This window comes from Leuciscus leuciscus, assembly GCF_965113295.1.
Source record: "Leuciscus leuciscus genome assembly, chromosome: 22".
Taxonomy (NCBI): Eukaryota; Metazoa; Chordata; class Actinopteri; order Cypriniformes; family Leuciscidae; genus Leuciscus; species Leuciscus leuciscus.
Window position 1 is genome coordinate 12,830,204 of NC_138746.1, and position 24,807 is coordinate 12,855,010.

Genomic DNA, 24,807 nt, shown 5'->3' on the forward strand with positions numbered 1-24,807 from the left:
CAAAACACATAATTATTGTAATTATATTATAGATTTCCACATCGCAGAAAACTTTAGTGTTTTGTCATAATGAAGATACGGTACCCTTTATCTAGGCTAACTGCACGAGAATTATTATTATTATTATTATTATTATTATTATTATTATTTTGAACGAGATTAATCCTTAACAGACTGTGCCAGTAAAATTACTGGCAGGAATTCCCATGAAAAGTCTTTTTATAATTCGCACACTTAATGAAAATGTCAGATCTGTGAAAACCATCCTGAAATAGCCTTTGGTGATTCGAAGTGTCCAAAAAAGAGTAATGTGCACTATTCACTATACATCCTTCTCCACCTGCTGCCCAGACACCTGTCTCACTCCTCAGACAAAATGAACAATATCACCTCACACAACAGAGGAAATAAGGGGTCTCGCAACGTCTCAGCAGAACAAGAGCGCAGACCTAACACATGCTCTTAAACTGTGACAGATATTTCCATTAGTGTTCGCTGCAGGGGAGTTGCAATTAATAATGACAGCAAGCTGTCCATTGTTATTAACACGTCAATTGCATGCCAATTATATTTATTATTGATATTGCCAGATTTTAGGAGAAGGAGCGCAAATTTCTGTGCGTCACAATGCGCGTAACGCGTTGGTAAAAATGTGTATCAATCAACGTCACTGCATCTGAACCGACACACCTCCAACACTTGGCACACACATTCCTTCAGTTTTCCAGTGCTCGATCGCTGCGGGCACAATAACACACTTCAGCTGGCAGTTTGGACATGAAGCGGTACGAGGCGCACTGACCGCGCACTGTTTGGAAAATGAACTGCTGCAAATGTCCAAAATACACAGGTTTACCATGTCGTATTGCTACGGAAAAGTGAGTCACTCACTGGAATAAGCATACTGACTGATTTATGCCCTGTGACTACGGACAACTACAATGGATATCACTTTGGACCCCCTTTCAACATCTGTTCTTTACGACGAGGAAGATGGAAACGAAACCTCCACCAATCTGTTCGAGCAGCCGGACTGGCAGGTGGCACTTTGGGCGATCGCATACTCTTTGATCGTAATTGTGTCCATCATTGGCAATGTCACAGTTATTTGGATAATTCTGGCACACAAACGCATGAGGACAGTGACCAACTACTTCATTGTAAACCTCGCCTTTTCTGATGCATCTATGGCAACTTTTAACACTGTCTTCAATTTCGTGTACGCTTTGCACAATGACTGGTATTTCGGTTTAGGATACTGTAAATTTCAAAACTTCTTCCCAATAACAGCAATGTTCTCAAGCATTTATTCAATGGCGACTATTGCTGTTGACAGGTAAGCAATATCTATCTATCTATCTATCTATCTATCTATCTATCTATCTATCTATCTATCTATCTATCTATCTATCTATCTATCTATCTATCTATCTATCATCAACATATCTGGTGCTCTCAGTGATTATCAGTAAACCTTAACATGATGTTCCCATGGATTATGATAATAATTAATCACCATCCTATTGAGATACCATGCCATAAACCATGTCATAAAACAGTTACAGCCTGCAAGTTCATGAAAGCCTAATTGTAGCTGTAATATAACACATACATTAACTAAGTTTACCCTTCAGATGGCAGCTGGTTTTATGTGTTTTTTTGCTGGTCATAAATGGGTAAGAGCAGGTCCAAGCTGATCTAAATTCTGGATGATGGATCAGATGGTCTTACATCCACCTAGACCTTGATGAAGCTGGTTAGAGCTATTTACCGACCAAATTTTAGCTTTTGCCACTGCTCAGAAAAAGCTCTAAATGTATCAAGAGTATAAAGCTTTGATTTGAGCCCCATCACTAATCCACCACAAACTGGCAGAAGCAGTTAATATTTACTTTTAAGATCCCAGATGAATATTCATTTTCATGAAGTGATTACAAGAACCGACATTGCAGGACTTATCACTTTCCATATTGTGTTCTGAGTGACTAACAAGTAGATGATGATGATAGTAATTAAGCACGCACGGGAAATAACGCAACCAATCAGTTCTCTTTCTGGAAGTGCTCCAGTAAAACATTATGCATGCAGTAAATTCATCCAAAAAAGCCCTCTAAAACATTGAATGTCCATAGAAGTGGTTGTGCATTTAAAGGTAGCCTATAGACTACCGTTCACTTTCAATAAGATGTTGTCTGAAATCCACAGATATATGGCTATAATCCATCCCCTGACGCCCAGGCTCTCCTCCACTACTACTAAAGTTCTGATCGGGATCATCTGGACTGTGGCTTTTTCACTGGCCTTCCCTCAGTGTTATTACGCCAGCACCAAGTTCTACTTCCCTCGGACTGTCTGTATGGTGGAATGGCCTGATGATTATGGAGGGAAACATCAGCTCTCGTAACAAAACTAGACTTTTTTAATACATTTCATTTGATTATCCAATGATAGCTCATTTTTTTTGCATTATATAATTTTTGTTTTGTTTTTATTACAATAGCATATTTTTTGTGGCACAGATTTGACTTATGAAGTGATGCTTGATCTCACTAGATATCAGATTGCTGTGATTATCCTGATCTACTTGCTCCCTCTGCTGGTGATGTTGGTGACCTACAGCCTGGTGGGACAGAGGCTGTGGGGCAGTGAGATCCCTGGAGAAGCATCAGACCACTACCAGAACCAGATGCAGGCGAAACGGAAGGTAAGTGATGCTAGAATTTACTTTGTTAATGATATTTATTCCAGTTACTCTGCACAGTCATCTAACTAACCTATTCACATACACATGGTGAACATAATGTGACATAATTTTGACATAATGTGGCAAAATACATTTACTGGGCTTTAAGACAGTATTGGATATGATGGCTCGACGCCAAATGCTAGACTAGGTCACTATTCTCCGCTCCTCAAATACATAAAACATTAGCCTTTATACATAGTGGTTTTTGAGTAAAGGAAACTCTGTACTTATTCAAAGATCCAGTTCAGTAGGGGTATTTACCTTTGCAAACAAGAAGAGACGGTCCAATCTGCGTGCGGGAGGCGAGTGGAGTTATGAGGTTTGACCGTCAGTTTGAGGATCCAATGGAGTTACGAGGTTTAGTCACAAGCTGGACAGGCTACTCACTGCAGAGCAATTAGGTGAAGCTTACGCCTAGCTCCTCCTCGTTTGAGCGCTCCAGCAAGGAGGACCTAGGCTAGGACCACTCATTTCGCCACCTAGTGGCTATTAACGTAATGAAGCTCTTCGACAGATCGAAATTTTAAAGGCACACTATGCAGTTTTTACCCTGGTAATCCAGAGTTCCCGCGAGAGCACAAGTTGAATTTGCTCAGCGAGTTACTCTGGTGTCGAGTAATGATGCTCATTAAATATGCCCCTCGATCTGAGCTGCACCAATCACATCGGGTTATCTGATATAGGCGGGCCAGAGGCGAGCTAAACAGATGACGACAGCGCTGTGTGACGTCGAAGTCATCAGTAAACATTGCAAGATGGTTATGGATGAATACCAGTTGTTTGAAACGGCTTTGGCCGCTACAATGAACGAGTTAGACTTGGCTTTTTATCTAAAAGAGGAACAGAAGACACCGCTCGAATCCTTCCTTTGCAAGAAGGACGTTTTTGCTGTTTTGCCGACCGGATACGGTAAGAGAGTATAATCTATCAGTTAGCTCCGCTGGTAGCTAAGCGTATGGGGTTTATTGTTGTGATTGGTCGTAGGGTTATCCAAATGCGTGCAGTGAGATTTTCAAATGCATGCTTGGTGCCGCCCCTCGAGCTGGCCGATTTTCATTAGTCGACGCCAGACCATTAATCTTTTAGATTTAGGTCTGGATTTCCAGGCTATGCAGTTTCCGTGTACTTGTATTTAATATTACTGTCGTAAATACCACGCACGCAGAGCCGTCTCTGCACTCTTCCGACCGCGCTTTCTTCGTTTTCTTCGTCGACTCTGCCATGATTCACGTCTGGAATGCGTGCTAGTGTCTTCCATAAAGGCTGCTTCATATTGTTGTATGTGACGTGATTCTCGCGAGATTTGTCGGGGCGCCACCTCTCAAACTTGCATTGCTGATTTAAAATTTTATTTTATTAATTAATAAATGTATTTATTTATTTCTATAGCACATTTAAAAACAGAGTTGCACCAAAGTGCTGTACAGTAAAACAATGAGCATTTAACAAGAAAGCATAAAAAGAAACCATGCAGAAAACAAAATATAAAAACATTAAGCGCATTACAATAAAAAATCACTATAACTATGGTTTGCCATGATTCTCATCCCAACTCACAGCAACCAAGGATTTTATTTTACTAAGAAAACATGAGGAAAATTTAAATAAAGACTGAGAATCAATGTTCAGAAATTATTAATTATTATTATGTTTTGAACTATGCTGTATAGCTGTGTTTTCCGGTGTGTTTGTTGTCAAACTCAAAACTTTGTTTATTTTTAATTATTAAAGAAATGCCATTATTTTATATGAAAAAGTTAATAGTTGTATTATATTGAAAAAATATTTTAGTTTGTCTTGTATATTCTTTTTTATTAGATCACATAACATTTAAAGCTGTCATATGGGGCATGTTGTCACATTCATTACGTTAATAGCCACTAGGTGGCGAAATGAGTGGATACGGGGGGGGGGGGGGGGGGGGGGGAGATACACTGCTCTACAGTAATTTGAAAGGGGTTGCAGTACCAGTTTTGGCCACAATCTTACATATGGCTCCTTAAAGAAGTTACTCAGGTCTCAACTTAAGTTTAAGTTTGGTCTCATGTTAAAGAAGACCCATGGCTGATTTTTTTTTAAAGTTACAAATAAAACTGAAATAAAAAGTTATAGAAATACTTTTATGAAAATTATTTATGAACATTATTTTATATAAAATATATAATTTATAAAACCATGTTGAACTCAAAAGCTGCTATCAAAGCCATAAATCTATAAGTTGTGTTTCAAATTTGAAGCTGATATCTCAAAAATGTACGTTCAAGTAAGATTTTGTTTGGGCGCTGTAATTTCCCCATTAGATGCCAGCAAAGTTCCAGTGGTTGGATTTGTGATTTGCAGTACAGTAGTTTTTCTCTCTCAAATATTACACGCACACACACACAAAACATTTTTATTACACACATGCAAACCACACTCTAACATCCATACCAACACACCCACACAATTATAGCTGCATAATTTATCCAGTTGACTCATGCAGAAGCAGAAAACAAAGCGAGTATTTACTTTATTGGCCAAACCAAAAAAATAAATATTTTTTTTTTTAAATAAATAATTTTGAAGCCTTGCCAACAGAATGAAAGTATATTAGCAAAGACTGCATCATTTTATAGTTAACGCAGGCAAAAAGATAAAAAAAAATGAAAAAGACAAAAATGTCCATCAAGGGATAATAATTAAAGAAAATTGTAATTGTAATATATTTACAATTATCCTGTTTCTAAACCCTTGATAGATGCATACATTTTCCACAAAGACTCAAAGAACCAATGTTAAAACCTCTACTGGGGACATACATCTTTTCTTCTGGCAGAACAGGACATACGCTTTTTCACTTCTTTCACATATTTCTTTCTTTTGTCAATAATAATAAGCCTCTTCAGTGGGACATTACAATGATGGCAGCGGCTATTTATGGTTTTAGATTATAGTTCTTTGTGTAAAAAGCAAAAAAGATTCATGCCATTTTTGCAATTTAATAAAGGTTGTGAAGATGATGATAGTGGTGGTGACAACCTTTGCAATATGTTGGCTCCCCTACCACATCTACTTCATTCTGGGGAGCTTCAACAGGGACATATACAAGCAGCACTACATCCAGCAGGTCTATTTGGCTATCTTCTGGCTGGCCATGAGTTCCACTATGTACAACCCCATCATCTACTGCTGTCTAAACCAAAGGTAAATGCACAGTACATCTAATGTAAGACTAAGGAATTTTGATGTAAACACATTATAAAGATATTTAGTACAGCGTTTGCATTAATGTCATTTAGGAGTAGTCTTGGTGTGGCAATCCTAGAGTTTATTGCAATACTATAATCAATACTCTTTGTATTTTCTCACTATTAATCTTGTCCATATTTAATGCACAAGAAGTTTGCATGTTGCATCATGCTGTCTTTCTGTAGATTCCGTTCAGGTTTTCGCAAAGCGTTCCAGTGGTGCCCCTTCATCAAGATTTCTGAGGAGGACAACATGGAACTGCAGCACATGAGGACCTTCCACATGAGACGCAGTTATCGCACCGAGACCACCAGCATGGTGGTCCGAAATCATGCCAGTGAACCAGAAGACAACACATCCAAACTAATCAAAGCTTGAGTCGACAATATTTCAGTGATGGGTAAACAGAGAGGATGAAAAACACTCTTGTTGGCTATTCTTAAAATCAAGCACTAATACCTCACATTGTGCTCTATGGTGGATTCAGTGGGTTTTACAGGCGGATAATTCGTCTATCCATATGGCATAAGCACCAAGCCTTATTTGTTTCTGTGTTGCTGCTTAAAGTACTAGTCCTATACATCTAGATCAGTATGTTCTGTATGTACTGTACACTACTGTTCAAAAGTTTGTGGTTAGGAAGATTAAAGAAATTAATACTTTTATTCAGAAAGGATGCTGTAAAAGTAACAATACAGATATAAAGTATTACAAAAGAATCCATAAAATGTATCCTGGTTTCCATAAAAATGACAAGCACACAATTGATGTCAAGATTGAAATGTTTCTTGAGCAGCAAATCAGCATGTTAAAATGATTTCTAAAGGATCATGTGACAGTGATGATGCTGAAAATTCAGCTTTGCCCTCATAGGAATACATTTAATTTGAATATATATTAAAATAGAAAACAGTCATTTTAAATTGTAATAATATTTCACCAAATTACTATTTTACTGTATTTTGATCAAACAAATGCAGTCTGGATTTTTATCAAAAACTTGGTTTCTCTAAAAAATATTACCGACCCAAAACTTTTGAACTGTAGTGTACCTTGTTGTTTTATATACACATAGAGAAATGAATGTTTTAGACTTTAAATATTGGTTGAATGTCAAGTGGTGCCTGTAAACTAAACACCAAAAAAAAAAAATCAACATTAAATTGGTCAGTGCATCTGTACCACAGGTCAAGGGTATGGATTGGTTGAGATATACCGTCAAGTGTAAACAGGACGATGACTGTTGTCTTAAATTGACAGTGAGAGACAAAATGAGGAGGGAAAGATGTGGTGCATATATATGCATATACAGTATATATATATATATATATATACTGTATATAGTGGTTGAAGACATTATGTATATATTTATAGACAAGCTAACATATAAATGAAACCAAACAGACATTTCCACGTTGTAATTGCACCGTAGAAAAGCAAGCTCACATTTCAGTGGTACTCAATGTTTCAGCATGTATTATCTTTAATATAGCCTAAATCTGCATGTACATCCATATATTTGACTGATTAAAGACAGTTTGCCTTGGTTTTAGCCCCAAGACAAAGAGATATTTCATTTTATTTCAATGCCAATAATATGTATTTAGTTTTCTTTCTGGTACAGCATTCAACAAATTCCAAATCTATACATAGATTCTGAAATACAGTTGATTAAATAATTAAGCTGTATGTTTTACATATAAAAATAATTTTGTAATGCTGTCACATACAGTATAATGGCATACAAAATGTATATTGTTTTGTTGATTTTGTTGGTAAAATCTCTGTTTGTTAGTTTTTCTTTTGTATGATTGTCTAAGATCTGTTTAAATGTATGATTGTTCTGTGTTGAAATTGAAGTAAAGTAAATAGTAAAGTAATCTGACTTGAAGTTCTTTACTACACCGTGCAGCTGCCAATTGAAGAAGGCTCACATTTGACTCCCTTAGATATAGTTAAATCTTTTATTATTATTATTATTATTATTATTATTATTTATGATTGGTTGTCTGTAGCCCAAGTGAAAATTAAAAGAATACTGTGAGAAATGGCATAAATGGAATATGTATTAGCCTGTGTGATTGGAAAATATCTACAATATTTAACAATTTTGTTCATGTGCTTTTTACGCATCACCCGGCAAATGAATAATCAGTGCAGAAATATAGCCTCTCTCCCTCTCGCTCTCTCTCTTTCTCTATATATATGTATATTTCAGGATTTTTTTTTTTATTGCACATAAAATTATCACACAGGATGTAAATACTGAAAAACATAATGCTACATTGTTTGGGCAACCAAGAAGGAAACCAGAGAACACAATTTCAGTTGATCAAAATATGTTTATGGTTTTCTCCTATAGGTTTATCCAGGAACATCTATTTATATAGTGCAACTATGAAATAGTACAAAATCAGTGGATGCTAGACCAGTTACCATATAAGGCATGCATTCATCAGAAGATCTCTGAGCCACTACACAGATTCACTCTCATGAACTACACAGGATCACTCACAAATAACCAGCAAGAGCACACCGAAGGACATTTACTGGGAATCAGTACTGATAACCCGCATATCTGCGCGCACACACACACACACACACACACACACACACACACACACACACACACACAGCAAAAATCTGACAAAAGCAATACGCATGATACAATCTGCTAAAGTCTTCGAGTATGAGGGGATAAGACTATTTCAGAAGGGGTGGATCTGCAAAGGCAATAGATTTTCTGTCGTTCATTTGTATGGCGACAAGTATTAAGGGGCTTGAATTATGCAGGAAGGCAGCTGTGACTGCGAGACTGAACTTGTACGCAAATGTTTCTCAAATGTTTCTCAAATGTTTCGCAATATTTACAACACAGAAAACTGCCACACAGACAAATGACACAGGTTTGGAATTAGCTTGGCATCTTCTCAACAAAATACCTTCTTTCCCCTTTAGGGATCCACTCCTGTTGCGTCTTCCATCAAATATAAAAATAAAATAAATAATATCTTCATATACTTGGTCAAATATCTTAACTTTAATGTTTGTAATGAGAATACATTTCTTCCCTTTTTCCAATATACATCCATAAATACTTTAACCACAGTTTAACATCTTAAAGAACATCTTTATATAGTTTGGGTGGACACAACCCCTAACAACACACATAGACACACACAGAGAAAAGGCTGACAGGAACATGTAGGCCTAGGAGTGAATTACAAAGCAAAGGGGTCACAGCTCTGGGAATGAGTAAAAGGATGTGCCGGGTCGTGGTGAATGAGAGCCGAGTCACAGCTGCGAGTGGAAATGTATATGCTCCGAGAGAGCTAGAGAGTGGATTGAGGGCTTGTTCGATGAAGGGTTTAGCTCTTTTGTTCTTGCTGGCGCAGGCGGCACCCAACAGCAGTGATCAAGGCGGCGCCTTTCCCGCTTCCGTCTTCTGAGAGAAGGAAGGTGACGTTGCACTTGGGGGCGAGCTCCTTCACAGTTTGATGCATTATCCGTGAAAAACTGAAGAGAAGGAGAGGATAGGTCAGATTTCACAAAGAATATGTACTGTACGGAATCATAAATACATCCTTTCTGCAGGCACTTACTGTGGATGGAGCTTATACAGGGTGCCATCCACCCCAACTGTGATGTCCAGATGGTCCAGGCTACGGTTCTCCCGGATTTTGTCTACAACAGCAGCCATTCCCGCTCCACAGAGCTGGGCAGCCCGGTGGGAAACGGCTCCACACACTTCCTTGACGATAATACTGTCATCACATGTGCTGTCCAAGCCCAGATTCTGCAGAATGGACCTCACTTGCAGTAGCGCCAATCGGTCACTAGAGGGAAGAAACGGCATGTTAAACCATGACCATTTAGCAATCTGAAGTAAACAATATAAAAATGTTGGCCTATATAAACAGCATTCCAGTATGTCTGGTTTTCACGATGATACGTGGCAAAATAATCTAAGAAAGTGCTGCAGTACCTCTCAATTTGGGAAAGGAACTTGGTTTCGAAGATACCCCTGGTCTTCAGGGTCTCAGAGATCTGTCCTCTGAAGAGGAAGCCACGCTTTGTCAAGTCAATCAAGATGTTCCGCACAATCTCACCCAGGTACATGCCACTGCACATCTTCTCATATCTAAAAGTGAAAAAACAAACATTTAATATTTAGATCTCTTTTTTAATGATTTTGAAAGTTATGTTCACCAAAGCTGCATTTATTTGTTAAATACAGAAATATTATAAACACTAATATTGTGAAAGTATTTTAAAGTTCTATGTAATCCTGTGATTGCAAAGCTACATTTTCAGCATCATTACTCCAGTCTTAAGTGTTACATGACCCTTCAGAAATCATTCTAATATTTACATTTACATTATTAAATTATGGTAGTAATACAAACTCATTTCACCAATTATCCAAGACTAGCTTTCTGACATTCAAATATTTGCACCCGCTACATTTGCATCAATTTATTTTCAATTTTTTTTTCTTGTCCTCACACGCGACTGGGTAAAACTGCTCACTTTTGTTTGCCGGCATTGAGGGAGAGATCATCCACAGCATTATCATACTGAGTCCTGATGTCATCCAGGCAGCCATTATCTCCAAATCCTCCCCACTCCATGTTCACACACATCCTGCCCTCCAATCCATCAACCGTCTCAATGTTTTGCATTTCCTCCATGTAACAGGCATTGCTGCCCGTTCCTAAAATCACAATTGAAAATATCTTAGCATCCTCTGCTGAGTCAAATCTGTTTATAACACTTTTTAAAATTAATTCATTTTTATTAAAGGTGCTCTAAGCGATGTCACACGTTTTTTAGGCTGAAACTTTTTTTTTCACATACAGCAAACATCTCCTCACTATCTGCTAGCTGCCTGTCCCCTGAACACACTGTAAAAAAACGCGGTCTCTGTAGACAGCACAGGCTCCAAAAACAGCAACAAAAACAAACTGGGCCAACCTGGACCACGAAACATAACAAACAGTGTTCCAGCCAATAACCGACAAGAATGATTTGGGGGGTTAGTGCATGTGCACATGAAGGGGGGTGTGGGGAGTGGAGGAGAGAGAAGCATGAAGAGGGAAGTTAGCTAGAGGAGAGATGTCCTAGACAACGACTAACGTTAGAATTATATTCTCTTGATGTTGATATGGCCGACACACGACCAAAGAGACGACGTTCCGATGAACAAATAGCAAAGAAGAGGGAAAAGGAGAAGGAACGCGCAAAGTCCCGAATTTACATCGGAAAAGCCTGTTTCAGGAAGCACGGACGGGATGAGGAGGAGGGAGGGTTGAGCTAGCCTCCGTTTTGTTTGACAATATTTCGAACGTCAACAGGAAGTGACGTCACCCAACATCCCTTAAGACTTAGAGCACCTTTAATTCTTGTCACATTGTACATATTGTACTAGATTGTGTAATACAAAGTATAAAACTGAATTTACCTGCGATTAGCCCAACCTCACATGTGGGCTCCTCATATGCACAGGTCATCATTGTACCCACTGTGTCATTCACTACAGCTACAACGTCCAAATCAAACTCCTGTGCACAATATAGCATACAAAAGTCATACAAAAAGCATACACAGTCAAAGTAACAAGTATCAAATCTAGATTTAAAAATGAATTAATCCATCAAATCATGTCACCAGTAACAGTAACTCACCTCTCTCCTCTTGATCCCATCTCTCAGGAGGCTGACAACATCTTCACCTTCACAGTCTGTGGCTTTAAAGCCCTTTGTCCAATTTACCAGAATTCCCTGTATCCATCAAAGCATGAAAAAGTCATCAGGATTTCATTCAATAAATAAGCAAAGAAAGTTTAAAGAAAAGGCAAACAGTCAACTCACCGCATCCAGACTAGTTTGCCTGCAGGGGAAGGAAAAGGTAAATCCTAGAGGCAGACGGGCGTTTTTCATCCCCATATAGTCCAGGAAGTCAGATATGCAGTACACAATGTGATCAAAGAGCTGCAGGTGGCAATTTAAATAATTTAGGGTTGCAATATTTTCTTTATTTAAAGATGCAAATTGTACTCATTAACTATTAAAAACACACTTTGCCCATCTGTGTGTCATACTACACAGAGCAATGTACATACACTATACTGTACATACACTACTGTTTAAAAGTTCGGGGTCAGTAGGATTTAAAAAAAAAAACTTTTTTTAAAGAAGTTTCTCATGCTCACCAAGGCTGCATTTATTTGAACAAAAATATAGAATAATACTGTAATATTGTAAAATTGTATTTAAAAAAAAAAAAAATTTTTTTGTAACAATGTAAAAGTCTTTGCTGTCATTTTGTTCAATTTAATGCATCCTAGCTGAATAAAAGTATTCATTTCTTTCTAAATAAAAAAAAAATCTTACTGACCCCACCTTTGAACGATAGCATATGCTATAAAAGTTTTTGTTTGTTTTTTTAAATCAAGTCTTTTAACTAGTTGTAAATATGCCATAGTGACTACACACCTCGTCTCCGGTTCCTTGCATTACTTCTATGGGAATGGCGTAAATTTTATTATGCATCTCCACAGTTCGTCTCTTGCCACTGCGAATCTTGACCAAAAGCACTCTGAAGTTTGTACCTCCAAGATCCAGAGCCAAAAAGTCACCATTTTCTGGATAAAAGAAAAAATACAGAAATAAGGAGAAGTCATGAATCCTGCTGCAAACAAAAATTTATTAAAATAATGATGGAACGCGAAAGATGGATAAGAATGAGAGGAATAAAAACAGAAGAATGACAGTTTCTGTGCCATCTTTTCATTTTATTGCTATAATTGTGAATGCAGAAGGTTGTGAATTTTCTGCTCATTTGCTCAATATTGATATCTGAACACATCTGCATGCACTATTCTTAATATAGGCTGCATTTTAAAACACTCCAGCTTAAATCATCATAATACAATGTCTGTGTCTGCCATTGAGTAAGCCAGGGATTATACTATTATATAATGATGCTATTCAACAGGGATAAAGAGAATTAATTTGGTCATAGCAGGGGAGCAGGTGGTTTTCTAAGATGATGCATGACTGCATTTTGCTGAATGTGATTATGACATTGCATTTTTTTCAGTGAGGAAATTACAGATTATATCTGGGGATCACATCATATCTTGGATCTTTCCAGTTGTCTGAATATAGTCCATATAACTGTAGATTTCTTACCTGATCCATCTGGGGTACTCCGCACATAGGTGGGCAGCATCTTGACGGTGGCTGTGTTTTGAGTATTCTTGCTCAGTCCAGTCTGGATCTCAGTTCTCATCCTTTTTTTCACCTCCAGCAGTTGGTCTTTGGTCAGCCGGAACTCTTCCAGCGTCTCTGCAATCTGACGTGTCTGATCGGACAACCTGTAAGCCCAGGCTGTTACCAGTGCAGCTCCTTTGCCACTTCCACTCTCAGAGAGCAAGAAGCGAACATCAGACTCTGGCACTAGACGACGCACAGTTTTGTGCAAGCGCCGGGAATACCTGGCAGAAACAGAGGATTGTGGGTTCAAATGATGAGATATCACTGCACATTCTAGACATGCACATGGTAGGGCTTTTGGTCTCAGTGGAGGGGATTTTTGACTGATTCATTCTGTAGGTTACATTACACCAGTGGATGGCAACATGTGACTCTCTTTGATACATTGAACTATTAATTCAACTAATTCATTCAGGGATGCAACAAGTGACTTTTTTATGAGAGGGTCATTGAATCAATTACTCAACCCATTTGTACAAAAAAACACTGATTTGTTGAAGAACGAAACAAGTTCTGAGGGGCCGTTTACAAGACACCATTTTCAACTAAACACAGAAAACTTTTTTTGCGTTTTGGCTGTTCATATACACCATTATGGCGGTTTGGGGGCCTAAAAACATGTTTCAAAGTGCCAGTTTTTTTTTTGTTTTTTTACACGTCTCCATGTAAACTACAAAAATGCGTGAAATTAGTGAAAATGATTACGTCATATGCATGCATATGATGTTTTCAGTCTATAGGCGTGTAGTGTTTCTTTACAAAGTGTCATCGCCAATTACCGGCCTGGCATGCTAAATACACTGTATTTAATCGTTTTTCCAGATCCGTGTGAACGGGGATCGTTTTGACAATGTTGTCGTCTACACACGAAAAACGCAAAGGAAAAACTTTCCATTTTTAGCACACTGTTGTAGTGTAAACGTACCCTGAGGGAGTTATAAATCATTCACTCAACAGATTTGTTCAGAAAACGAATTCACTGAGGAATGAAACACTACTTCCGTGACTTTCTTTGAGACTTTAATTCCTCTGTGGCCTGTGGTTTATTATAGATTAGATATTTGAAGAGTTCAGATGCAAAAGCCTCTAAATGCCATCTGAAATTTTCTTATAGAATGATCATTTTTATCAAGCTCGTATATTTAAATTCAATAATTTCACTTAAATGGCAATGAAGATTACCTATTAATTGTAATTTAAGTGAAATTACTGAACTTAAATACACAAGCTTTATAAAAATGATCATTCTATAAGAAAATTTCAGATGGCATTTAGAGGCTTTTGCATCTGAACTCTTCATTTGTTGATGGAGCAAAAATACAAAAGTATGTTGTCTAATATGTAAGTTAAACAATATTAACTTCATTTTTTAAGTGTTGAATAAATATCACTGTTGCTCTAGCAATATTGCCTACATAAAGCCTGAAACGGGATACTACTGGTTGCCAGACATTTGCAGTTTAGAGATTATCATTATACAAATATATTTAACCTTAGGTTTGGTTCACACAGAACTCATTTTTGCATTCCACTGCACTGCTTTTCTATCTTTTTATTGTAAACATGTGCTAGACAACATGTGCAATGAAAACTCAGGCCAAACATGCATTAAAAACACCTTTTACAAACCAATTGCAAATGTTTTCGTGAAAGGTTTTCTTGAAAGTGTCAGTATTAGTTTTATGGAGGGCGTGGCTAGTCAGGCCAATAAGAGACAATTAACTATACTCTTATTTTTTTATTATACAAATGTGTCATTACAAATGTCTACAACTTTATAAAATTGATCCGAGTTTAGGTAAATTTAGACACTGGTTCACAGGTTCACTGAGATCGCCCACTAGGGTGATCCCTTGAAATTGTTTAACTATTCGAAACGGGCACGACTTAACTAAGCCTCGTTTAATGAAATCACATGACTTTTGCAGTTTGATACATGCTCCGAACCACTGATTTAAAACAAAATATTAACAAAGCAGTGTTTCGAAAACGCCTATTACTAGTGCTAAATTCAACCTTTAAAACAGCGCATGTTTACGTAGAAAAACAATGAAAAAGCAGTGCAGTATGATGCAAAAATGAAATGTCAAGCAAAGTAATATTTAACAGTTATACGTTTTAAGGTATACGTTTGTATCCAAGATAATTTCACTAATGTCCATCTTATGACCATTATTGTTAAAGGCGGTTGAAGGACAGTGTTCTTGTGCTCTTGTGCAACACACTATCCTGTAGCATATCATTTGCTCTCTCTTTTCAATTTCACTAAGTATAGAACACTGCTATGTCTTTCAGGTTTTCTATTTAAAGACTATTCTGACATTCAAAGAGGCCTGTGAATTGTTGTAAATAGGTGCCATAGAATTGATATCAGCCTTAATTTTATCTTTAGTTTTAGACTAATCTCTCTGTGACCTTTAATGTCCAGTTTAGTGTCCAGATAAGGTCAATGAGTATGTCAAGAGTGTCACAACAAATAGCTGCCCCTATGGAAACCTACTCAATGTATATTAATAGAATCCTCTTTGTCTCAGGGGGGCCTCAGGAGGGTTCAGTGCTCGCTCAGAGTGTCACATGCACCTGCAGATTTATTCCCAAGATGCTCTATGATGACTTACTAAGCATGCTGGGAACATAGTATTACTGATGAGTCATGTTTTAGTCTGATATTAACCTGATGATCTGAATGTAATACTCACTGTGGGTGCATCTTGTATAGGGATCCATCAATGCCCACTGTGGTGCGGAGGCGTGGGGCGCTCTTATTGTCCTTGAGACGTGTGAGGATTGCACCCAGAGTGGCAGCAATTAGGTTAGCAGAGCGAAAAGAGACAATAGCGCAAACATGCTGTACGGCAATGCAGTCGTCTTCAGATGGCTCTACACCCAAGCGTGTCAAAATCTCCTTGGCTTTGGTAAGTCCCTCTTTGCTCCTAGAGAAAAAGTGGTACTGTTGTAAGGTTGGAAATATCATGATTTTCAAAGTCCAGTTGTATTAGCTTTAATTTGAGTCCACTAGTGTAAGTTCTTCCATTAATAAAAATGAATCTGAACCAAATAAAAACTAATCTTATTTTAATCATTATGGAATTAATTAAAAAAAGACTGGTAATGAAACAAATGACCACTCACTTCTCAATTGCAGAAACATGCTTGGTTTCAATTTTTCCTTTTGTAAGCAGCTCTGGGGTGATGCGGCCCTCAAACAGCATGCCTTCTTTAGCCATCTTGACCAGGATCAGCCGAACCAGCTCACCCATGTACATCCCACTGACCATCTTCTCAAACCTGAGAACATCCAACACACACCTTAACCACCTCAAAAGTTATGATAAAATACGCTTTTTGAGAGCTTTTGAAATTCTGTGGCTTACAATTGCTTGCCGGGGTTGAGGGACCCGCGGTCGATCTCCCTGTCAAACTCAGTTCGGATATCCTCCAATGTGCCGTCGTCTCCAAATGCCCCCCATTCAGTATTAATACACATCCTGCCTTCATCTCCTTCCACGAGATCAATGTGTCTGAGCTCCTCCATGTAACATGCATTAGTGCCGGTACCTGAAGGGATCGCAGCAGAATATGCCATCACAGATGTTCATGAATCCACAAGCTTTGATTGAGCATGTTTAGAACATCAAATATATTTGTGGTATTCACTTTCCATCTGAGGGATGTTCTACAATTCTGCATTTGAAACTCATCTAACTTCAATTTAAGAGTCTATAGGGGCAATGTCACATAAAACAGAAACTAGAAAGAGATGTTTTTTCTTACCAATAATAATACCGACTTCACAGCGCTGGTCATCAAAGCCACAAGTCATCATAGTTCCAACAGTGTCATTGACAACAGCCATGATATCTGCATCATAGTCCTGTAAGTGAATCATTACACCATTAAATCCCTCATAAAAATTATATCCACCTGTATACCATCCACATGATAAAAAAGTAAAGGTTGATAAGACTCACCCCACGTTTTTTGATGGCTTTATTTAGAAGCTTTACTACATCCATTCCCTCCACCCCACTGGCCTTGAAGCGTTTCGTCCATGTCAGCAAAACAGCCTGCATTCATACAATAGTAACAAATAAGGTGTCATAAATATGTAGGCAGGATTAAATAAATAAAAATATAAAAAAATTCTCAGTTGTGTAAATTGAGTTTACAAACTGCTTTGTTAACCTAACAGAATTTAATTCTACATTACCTCATCCAGCTTGCTTTGTGAACACGGGAATGAGAACGTCAAACCAACAGGAAGCTTCTTGTCTTTAATTTTTTGTTTCTCCATGAAATCTCCAAGACATTCTGCAACATGGTCAAACATCTGCAAGAAATAATGAGCATGTACAGAATGGAGACAAGTAAGATTATAGACAAAAGCTGTATGACTTGGACCGAAGATCAAAACACCATTTAAGCCGTCTAACTTACAATACACTACTGTATATGACACAAAATGTTTGAATGTAAATTCTTCATCTCTCAGACCCCAAACATATCGGTTGTTAAAGAAGTCTAAAGAAGTTCAATATTCATGTATATACTATATTCTACGCATATTTGTAAGATTTGCTATATAGTGACAAATATGGGTTGTTTATGGTTTCAGGTGGATGAAGAACTGGTCATGTACCCGTGATCCACTGCCATGGATGATGTCCTCTGGAGTCTCATATATCTGACTTTCCATCTGCACTGTCTGTTTCTTCTCATGAGACACTTTCACCCGCAGAATCCGGAAATTAGAGCCGCCCAGATCCAAGGCAATGAAATCACCTTTTTCTGTGAGTGAATTAAAGAAATCATCAAACTGTATAAAGTATGAAGACAAGAGTTCTCAAATATTTAGCACTTGATATTCAGCAATATTACTGATTTGATGATACATCACTGTTTTCTGCAGAGCTGCTTTATAGCTGATGAACTTTACACAGTTATTGAACCGAACTGAATCAACACTGAACTGATTTCAACTGAATAATGAATGTTTTCTATTGTCTTTTTAGAGCTGATTTACCGCAGAATTTAATTTGTTATGTTCCTGTTTATCACTGTAAAGCTGCTTTAAACCAATCTGTACTGTATACAGCGCTATATACAGTAAATAAAGATGACTTGGCTTGACTTTAAAAAATAACAAAAGGATAGTTCCGCCAAAATGACACGAGATTTTCATGTTTTCATGATTTTTCATCTTTTAATGATACTTGATAGATAGATAGATGTAACATTAAACTAGTAAGAATGTTTCCCTTCTGGAAATTGCTTTATTAAGCAACTGCCGCTGTTATCCATATGACACCTTGGCTGAAACTTGACAGGGTATAGTTTACCGTTCTTGTGATGGTCAGACTGCGCATCAGCATTTATTTTGGTCGTGACCAAGGGGGCTTAATCTGGAATGCTTTACTGAGCTGGCCAAAGATGTAGACAAATCAACTCAGGCAGCAGAGCAGCACTCTCACAGCGAGAAAACCCACTTAGCCTTGAATTCTTAGGAACAGATTCTTCACAAAATGTCTATAGTAAAATACTGATTAAGAAGTCTGTTTATGCCTTAGATTAAACAGAGAAAGAGTAATGGAAAGATATGTTTGCATTAGGCTAAAAATGCTCTCTATAACCGTCTTTCTTGGTTTTTGAGGCTCCTCGACGTGTCAGGATTGTCGATTTTATGTGCAGTGCTTGTTGCCAAGCAACGCTGAAAATCAAATGGCTTTCTTTTTTTCTTCCGGCTGTCTTCTGTTTCTAGGCTGGATATAAGGTGTCTGAGAGTGTGAAGATTTTTAATACTGTAAACTCAGCATCAATTGGAAAGGTCAGATAACTGGAGTTCCAGGTTACTACAGTAAAATGTTAAGCGTATGAAAAGGATACATATCAAAACGGTTTCAGCAACTTAAATGTATTCTTTTGATGACTTTTTAAAAATGTAATATGCCATTAAACAACATATTTAGCCATTCCTGGAAAACTTTTTAGTTTAAATGATAGATGAGTAGTACACATATAAAAGGTTACGTACAGTAAAGCGAGACTGAAACTATTTTATGCTCTATTTCTCTAGAATAGGATTAAATCTCAGATATTATTTGTTTTATAACATGTAAAATTACAGCAAACCACAAGAAATCTAATCACAAGAATTCTTTCAAATGCAGGTGAGTGTTTGGCACAGACTTGCTATAAACACAGGCATTTTATCATTGAGATGTTAATAGGTCAGCCTATAGAATTGTTAATACTGTACTGTCCAGTACTTAAGGACCAGGGAGCTGCTCTTGACAAATTATTCTGGACTTGATATATATGCTATATACAATACTATGCTACATATTGCAGTGATGGATGGATCAGATTTGTTTATGTCCATGCTGTCATAATTCCATTTAATTACTTTGTTGGTACAAGAGCAGTGAATCTGCCATCCTTAACTAGAATAAAACTGCCTTGCAAAACATATCGTAGTAGGGATGCTAACAAATTGCACTGAAGTCAACTTTCACATTGCAATCTGACTGGGATTACAGCTCATATAATCTGTGATGTAACCTAATGCCTTTGATTGGATGCTGCAGGTCATGTAGAAAAGCTTGAGCAGCACACATCGATGCAGCTCTGAATGTGTTGTGGCACAGGGAAAAATGGTTCAATATTGTGACCACTCAGTAGTAGATTCTCCATATGCTATGGTTAAATTTGCACAGTAAAGGCTATTTAAAAGAATGTAACCATATTGTGATTTTAAAATGTAATCATTACTTAACCTTGATGCAAATTCTTGGGGAATGAGTAAAAATGTGCAGTAGGCCTATACTGAATATGCATTTTAAAAATGGAATAATCAAATGGTTTATCTGAAAGTTCAATAACATCGCTAACACTAGCTTTTTGTGCTACGGAAAATCTACACTTGCAGCAATACTAGTAAAACTAGTTTTCTTGACAACTTACAAACAGCTTTTAATGAATACCTTCTGAGGTTGAAAGTTACCCTAAACTCTCTGAGTGCAGTACGTGAAATGAAATCAATGAAACAATGAAATCATAAGCTAATTCAAATTTAAGCATCTGATGATTCAATGATTTTCGTTTCAAAAACCAATATTTTGGTAAAATGTATTGTTCTTCTCTTGTCAAAGCATTTAAAAGAAGTACAATGAAGGAAGCTGAAGTTTCTTTTTGAGACTGATTTACCCTAATGGACAGAACTGTAGACACCACAGTTTGCTTGACACTAACTTGTGAGGGAAGCCCAGGCAGATTCTTATTCATGCTATATTTGCTTATATATGCTATATTTGGCATGTTCCTTTCACGTTGATTTCCAAAGCAAGCATTTGGACTTATTTGGCCATTTAAAAATCAGCTTTCGATGTGAATTTATATGTAAAAAATTATTTTTTTTAAATGATAAGCTCACCTGAACCATCAGGAATGGACCTTACAAAGGTGGGCAGCATCTTGACGGTAGCTGTCGGGTTGGTGTCTCGTGCCAGTCCGTTCTCCATTTCCCTTCGGAAGCGGGACATGATGTCACGCAGTGTCTCGTCAGAGAACCGCATGGCATACAAGTATTTGTCAATCTAAACAAATGGACAAACAATAAAAAAAAGAATTGGTTAAAAGGGACTTTTATTTTGTTATAGAAATTCTATTTCAAATAAAGGCAGTTCTTGGACTTTCTATTCAACAAAGAATCCTAAAAAAAAGTATCATGGTTTCCACAAAAATATTAAAGGTATAGCGGAGGATCTTTCCAAATTTTAGATAAGACCCGCCCTCTCCACTTTTTGAAAAGTTTGATTGATTCACCAGAATGATTGACAATTAGGAGGACCAATAGTTTAGACTACCCACCAGGAAGTAAAACATCCTCCGCTATACCTTTAAGCTACACAGCTGTTTTAACTGAAAATTCAGGAATAAATTATATTTTAAATATATTAAAATAAAAAAGAAGGTACATTTTTATTTTTGTAATATTATTTTACAATATTACTGTCATTTTGTATTTTAGGCCCTACATTTTTGAATGGCGATTATTCAAAATACCCTAAACAATGACCTTTGACCCCATTTTCCTAAGGCACCCAGGTGTTTGTTAGTAATCAATATTGATGAACATGATGAATGTGGTCAAGTCATTGCCTGTCACTTGTTAGGTCAGTGTGTCCTTGAAATATGGCCTTATTGGCCTAGACTATGCAGACATAGCCTACCTGAATATGGGAAATACAGTTTATAAACACAGATGATATTCATCAGAAAAACGGCTAGTGGAAGATGTTTCACTTAAGTCTAATGGAACGAGAGTGAATTAAAACTGTAAACATGAGCACCAGCTCTTATGCTGATTCATGATTAAGTCTTTAACTCTAGTGTGGGTACAGGCTTTGAGAGATTTAGGCTGGCCTCAATGGTGTGATGCCATTGATGGAATAATTATTTACATTAGCATACAAAGTGTTGTTCTTTATGTGCTGTAGTTTGGGATACACCATTGCTTTTAAGTATGATGAAAATGTGCAGTATTGGCCGATAGGTTAATAATATGCTTACTGGAAGAGATTGTACTTTAATAGGAATATTACAGGGTACTTTAGGTCTTATGTGGCCCATATAATTTAGTAGTAGGCTAGTTTTGATGCTGATGCTGCTAAGTAGAAGGTGTTACTTTTGAGGTCATACCATGACCTTTGTGACCTATATCTATTTATAGGCAACAATTGTAGTCATTTAGTATAAAAAATATTTTTAAATCAGATATAGCTCTGTATGCTTGCTACGTACACAATAAAGTTTCAGCAATGACAACCGCATTTAAATGCGTGAGTGATTCCTGTAAATTATCGTTCCATGTCTCGCGCATGACACGGCAGATTTGAATTTGCGCAATACGCGCATAGAACACAAAACTGACGGGAGCCGTTCCGGTGGAGAACATAGAACCTAGAACCTTCAGATGACACACACAGCTCATATCTCCGTCGATGTAAGTTACCGGAATCAAAACCACACACAAAACCTGTTAGCAAAGCGTCTCTCTAGCACAGTATGACGTGACTGACAACTAGTTGTCCAGTGCTTTTCCGTTCACACACACAGCGCGGGTTTTCCGAGAATGCGGTTGTTGTGAGTCCTCAAAATGTACGGGTCTGAGCCCTATGTCGTCTGAGTTTGGATATAGAATGCGGTTGTCAAGTAACCGTACTGTGTTTGTGAACGTAACCGCATTAAGGACTTCAGGACTGACAACCGTATTCTGCTGCTGTGTGAACGTGGCCTTTTAGACTTCCAGGTTCTTACGTCATATCTGTGGTGGAATGGAACACACTTAAATATAACAGTTTTAAAAGTTATTAAAAATGCAACAGGTCCATAGTCATTACTGAGGTAATTTAAGCTTGACGTTTTTGTAAGGTTTGGATAGTAATTCCTTCTGATGGATTTGGTAACACTTGAGTCATTATTAGTGGGTTACCTTACCATGATATTCACTTTAGAATACTGATCCAAATGATTAGTAATTCCTTTAGAAGGATGTAGTAACACCCACCAAAACTTTACAAAAACCTCAAAATCTTATAATGACTTCAGTCAATACTAGAGAGTTATCATGTTTTTCACTTTAGAATACTGATCCAAATAATTAGGCTATTAATTCCCTCTGAAGGATCTGGTAATACTTGAGTCATTACTATGGGTACCATGACCTTCACTTTATAATTAATTATACATTATTTATGTTAATTATGAACCTGTATAGGCTAGTTCATAGTAGTCCTCTGGGAGGTATGAAAATGATAATAGTTATTGATTAGCTAATGTTAGCTAATAACTAGCACACTCACCTGAGCGCTATTACTTGCTCATTCGTTAATCAGAGTTTATTGTTAGTTAATAGTAGCCTAATTACTAGAATGTTAATAGTGTGTTACTCATTTGTTCCTGTGAAGTTATTCATTAATGACAGAACCGTTTTTGAAATGTGTTACCATTCCTTTTTCTGAATCCATTAGGCTACTTCTTACAAATATCCCATATTTAAGGAACATCATTTGCCAGAAAAATGTCTGTGACATTTCTGCATAAAGATGACCACAATCTCTTTTAGTTCTTGAAATTGGTTTGTTAAAACACACTCTTAGGAGAGTGTGAAAAATGGGTCATTGTGTAACTAGCATGAGTAACATCCAACTTCCTCTTAAAAAATATCAGATCAGTAGTAAAGCTGCCAAAACAGTCTAAATGAGGGTGAGGTGAATGGTGGCTTTAAATATGCTAAGAGCACTGACATTTTCTTCTGTCTGCATATTCATAAACGTCTTGTAATATATCTTCTGTTATAATCAAATTACATGTATGACATCTATGGTCATAAAACTCTTATCAGAGAGAGCAGCACCCAGGTGAACAGCTGAGTCACATAGGATGGATTTCATTTCAGCGTGTCACAACTATTTGTCATTACTTGTCATTACTATTTATGAAAAACTGGGAATTTATTCTTTCCTAAAAATATTAGTATCTGATCATATTAATACAAAATTAGAGTTAATATTTTCTGGAAATGTAATACTGAATATATTAACATGTCCTGAAAATATGATCAGTCCTTCATCTTGTAACCACGTTTAAAATGGTATTTAAAAAACCACCCTTTTTTTTTACTGACACAGCGTTAAAATATAAAGCCTGCTTATCCTCTAAGCGAGACACACAGACGTGTGCATACACGCAGTCCCGTTCTGTTTACACATCTTTCCCTCCCTCCACAACTGCATTCAACACTGTCAAAACTCTGGCGTAGACACGCTGTCAGTCAGCTGCTGTAACCCGACACTCTTCCTGCGGGGGAGGGAGGGGGCTTTAGATGCTCATGACCACCTTCCCCCACACAGAGACATACTCTCCAATGAGCACGTTCACATAGAGGCACAAAAAAAAAATCGTTCCTCTGTTCATGGCAGCTCCATGATGCCCCACATCCTGCTTTCAAGGACACTGCAGCATAGACCCGACGGCCTGCGTCGTCATTCGCAAGGGTATACCTCGTCCTCTCATCCTCGCCGTCGCACGACGAGTGACGTAGAAGCTGCAGCCGGAGAGACGTGAGACGAGGCGCATCTCACGACCCTCTGATCTAAAATGCAGGCCTGTGTCACCTGTTGTCATGCGCCTCGAAGAGCTCGCAGACGCTCGCAAAGGGCAAATGAGGTTGCATATGAGAAGCACTGTTTAAGTCAAATGATGAAACTCACCTTTTTGACCTGATCATCCTTCAGTTCAGTGAAGTAGTAGGCCAGAAGCTGTGCCGCTATCATTCTGCTTCACCTCTTTTGGTGAAAAAGCAACAGAAGAAAGAAGATACAATCTTACGATCCTTTCCAGTGAGGCAGGAAAAACAACTTGAGCCCAGAAGCAACGGTGGTTAACTGTAAAACGAGAAGCCGGCACGTAGGGGTGTTCCCTCGCAGCGCTATAGCAATGTCTGACTCTCCTCGGCCTAGGAAGTCAAGCTGCATATAATGCGCTTGTATGAGATGC

At 37.6% G+C, this 24,807-nt stretch overlaps 2 protein-coding genes across 2 annotated transcripts; one reads left to right on the top strand and one right to left on the bottom strand.

The window, feature by feature from the left end:
• Positions 1–736: 736 nt before the first annotated feature.
• On the top strand, positions 737–8,605 carry tacr2 (tachykinin receptor 2). Its single transcript, XM_082153539.1, has 5 exons — positions 737–1,336; positions 2,206–2,400; positions 2,554–2,704; positions 5,733–5,929; positions 6,160–8,605. The coding sequence occupies exons 1-5, from the start codon at positions 942–944 to the stop codon at positions 6,350–6,352; spliced, it is 1,131 nt and encodes a 376-aa protein (XP_082009665.1). The 5' UTR covers positions 737–941; the 3' UTR covers positions 6,353–8,605.
• Positions 8,606–8,994: 389 nt separating this feature from the next.
• Positions 8,995–24,807, bottom strand: hk1 (hexokinase 1). Its single transcript, XM_082153537.1, has 18 exons — positions 24,522–24,807; positions 20,681–20,843; positions 17,891–18,039; positions 17,462–17,581; positions 17,223–17,318; positions 17,026–17,125; positions 16,626–16,809; positions 16,384–16,539; positions 15,951–16,184; positions 13,168–13,472; positions 12,469–12,617; positions 11,845–11,964; positions 11,659–11,754; positions 11,436–11,535; positions 10,505–10,688; positions 9,960–10,115; positions 9,577–9,810; positions 8,995–9,490 (listed from the first exon to the last, which is right to left on the bottom strand). The coding sequence occupies exons 1-18, from the start codon at positions 24,582–24,584 to the stop codon at positions 9,343–9,345; spliced, it is 2,757 nt and encodes a 918-aa protein (XP_082009663.1). The 5' UTR covers positions 24,585–24,807; the 3' UTR covers positions 8,995–9,342.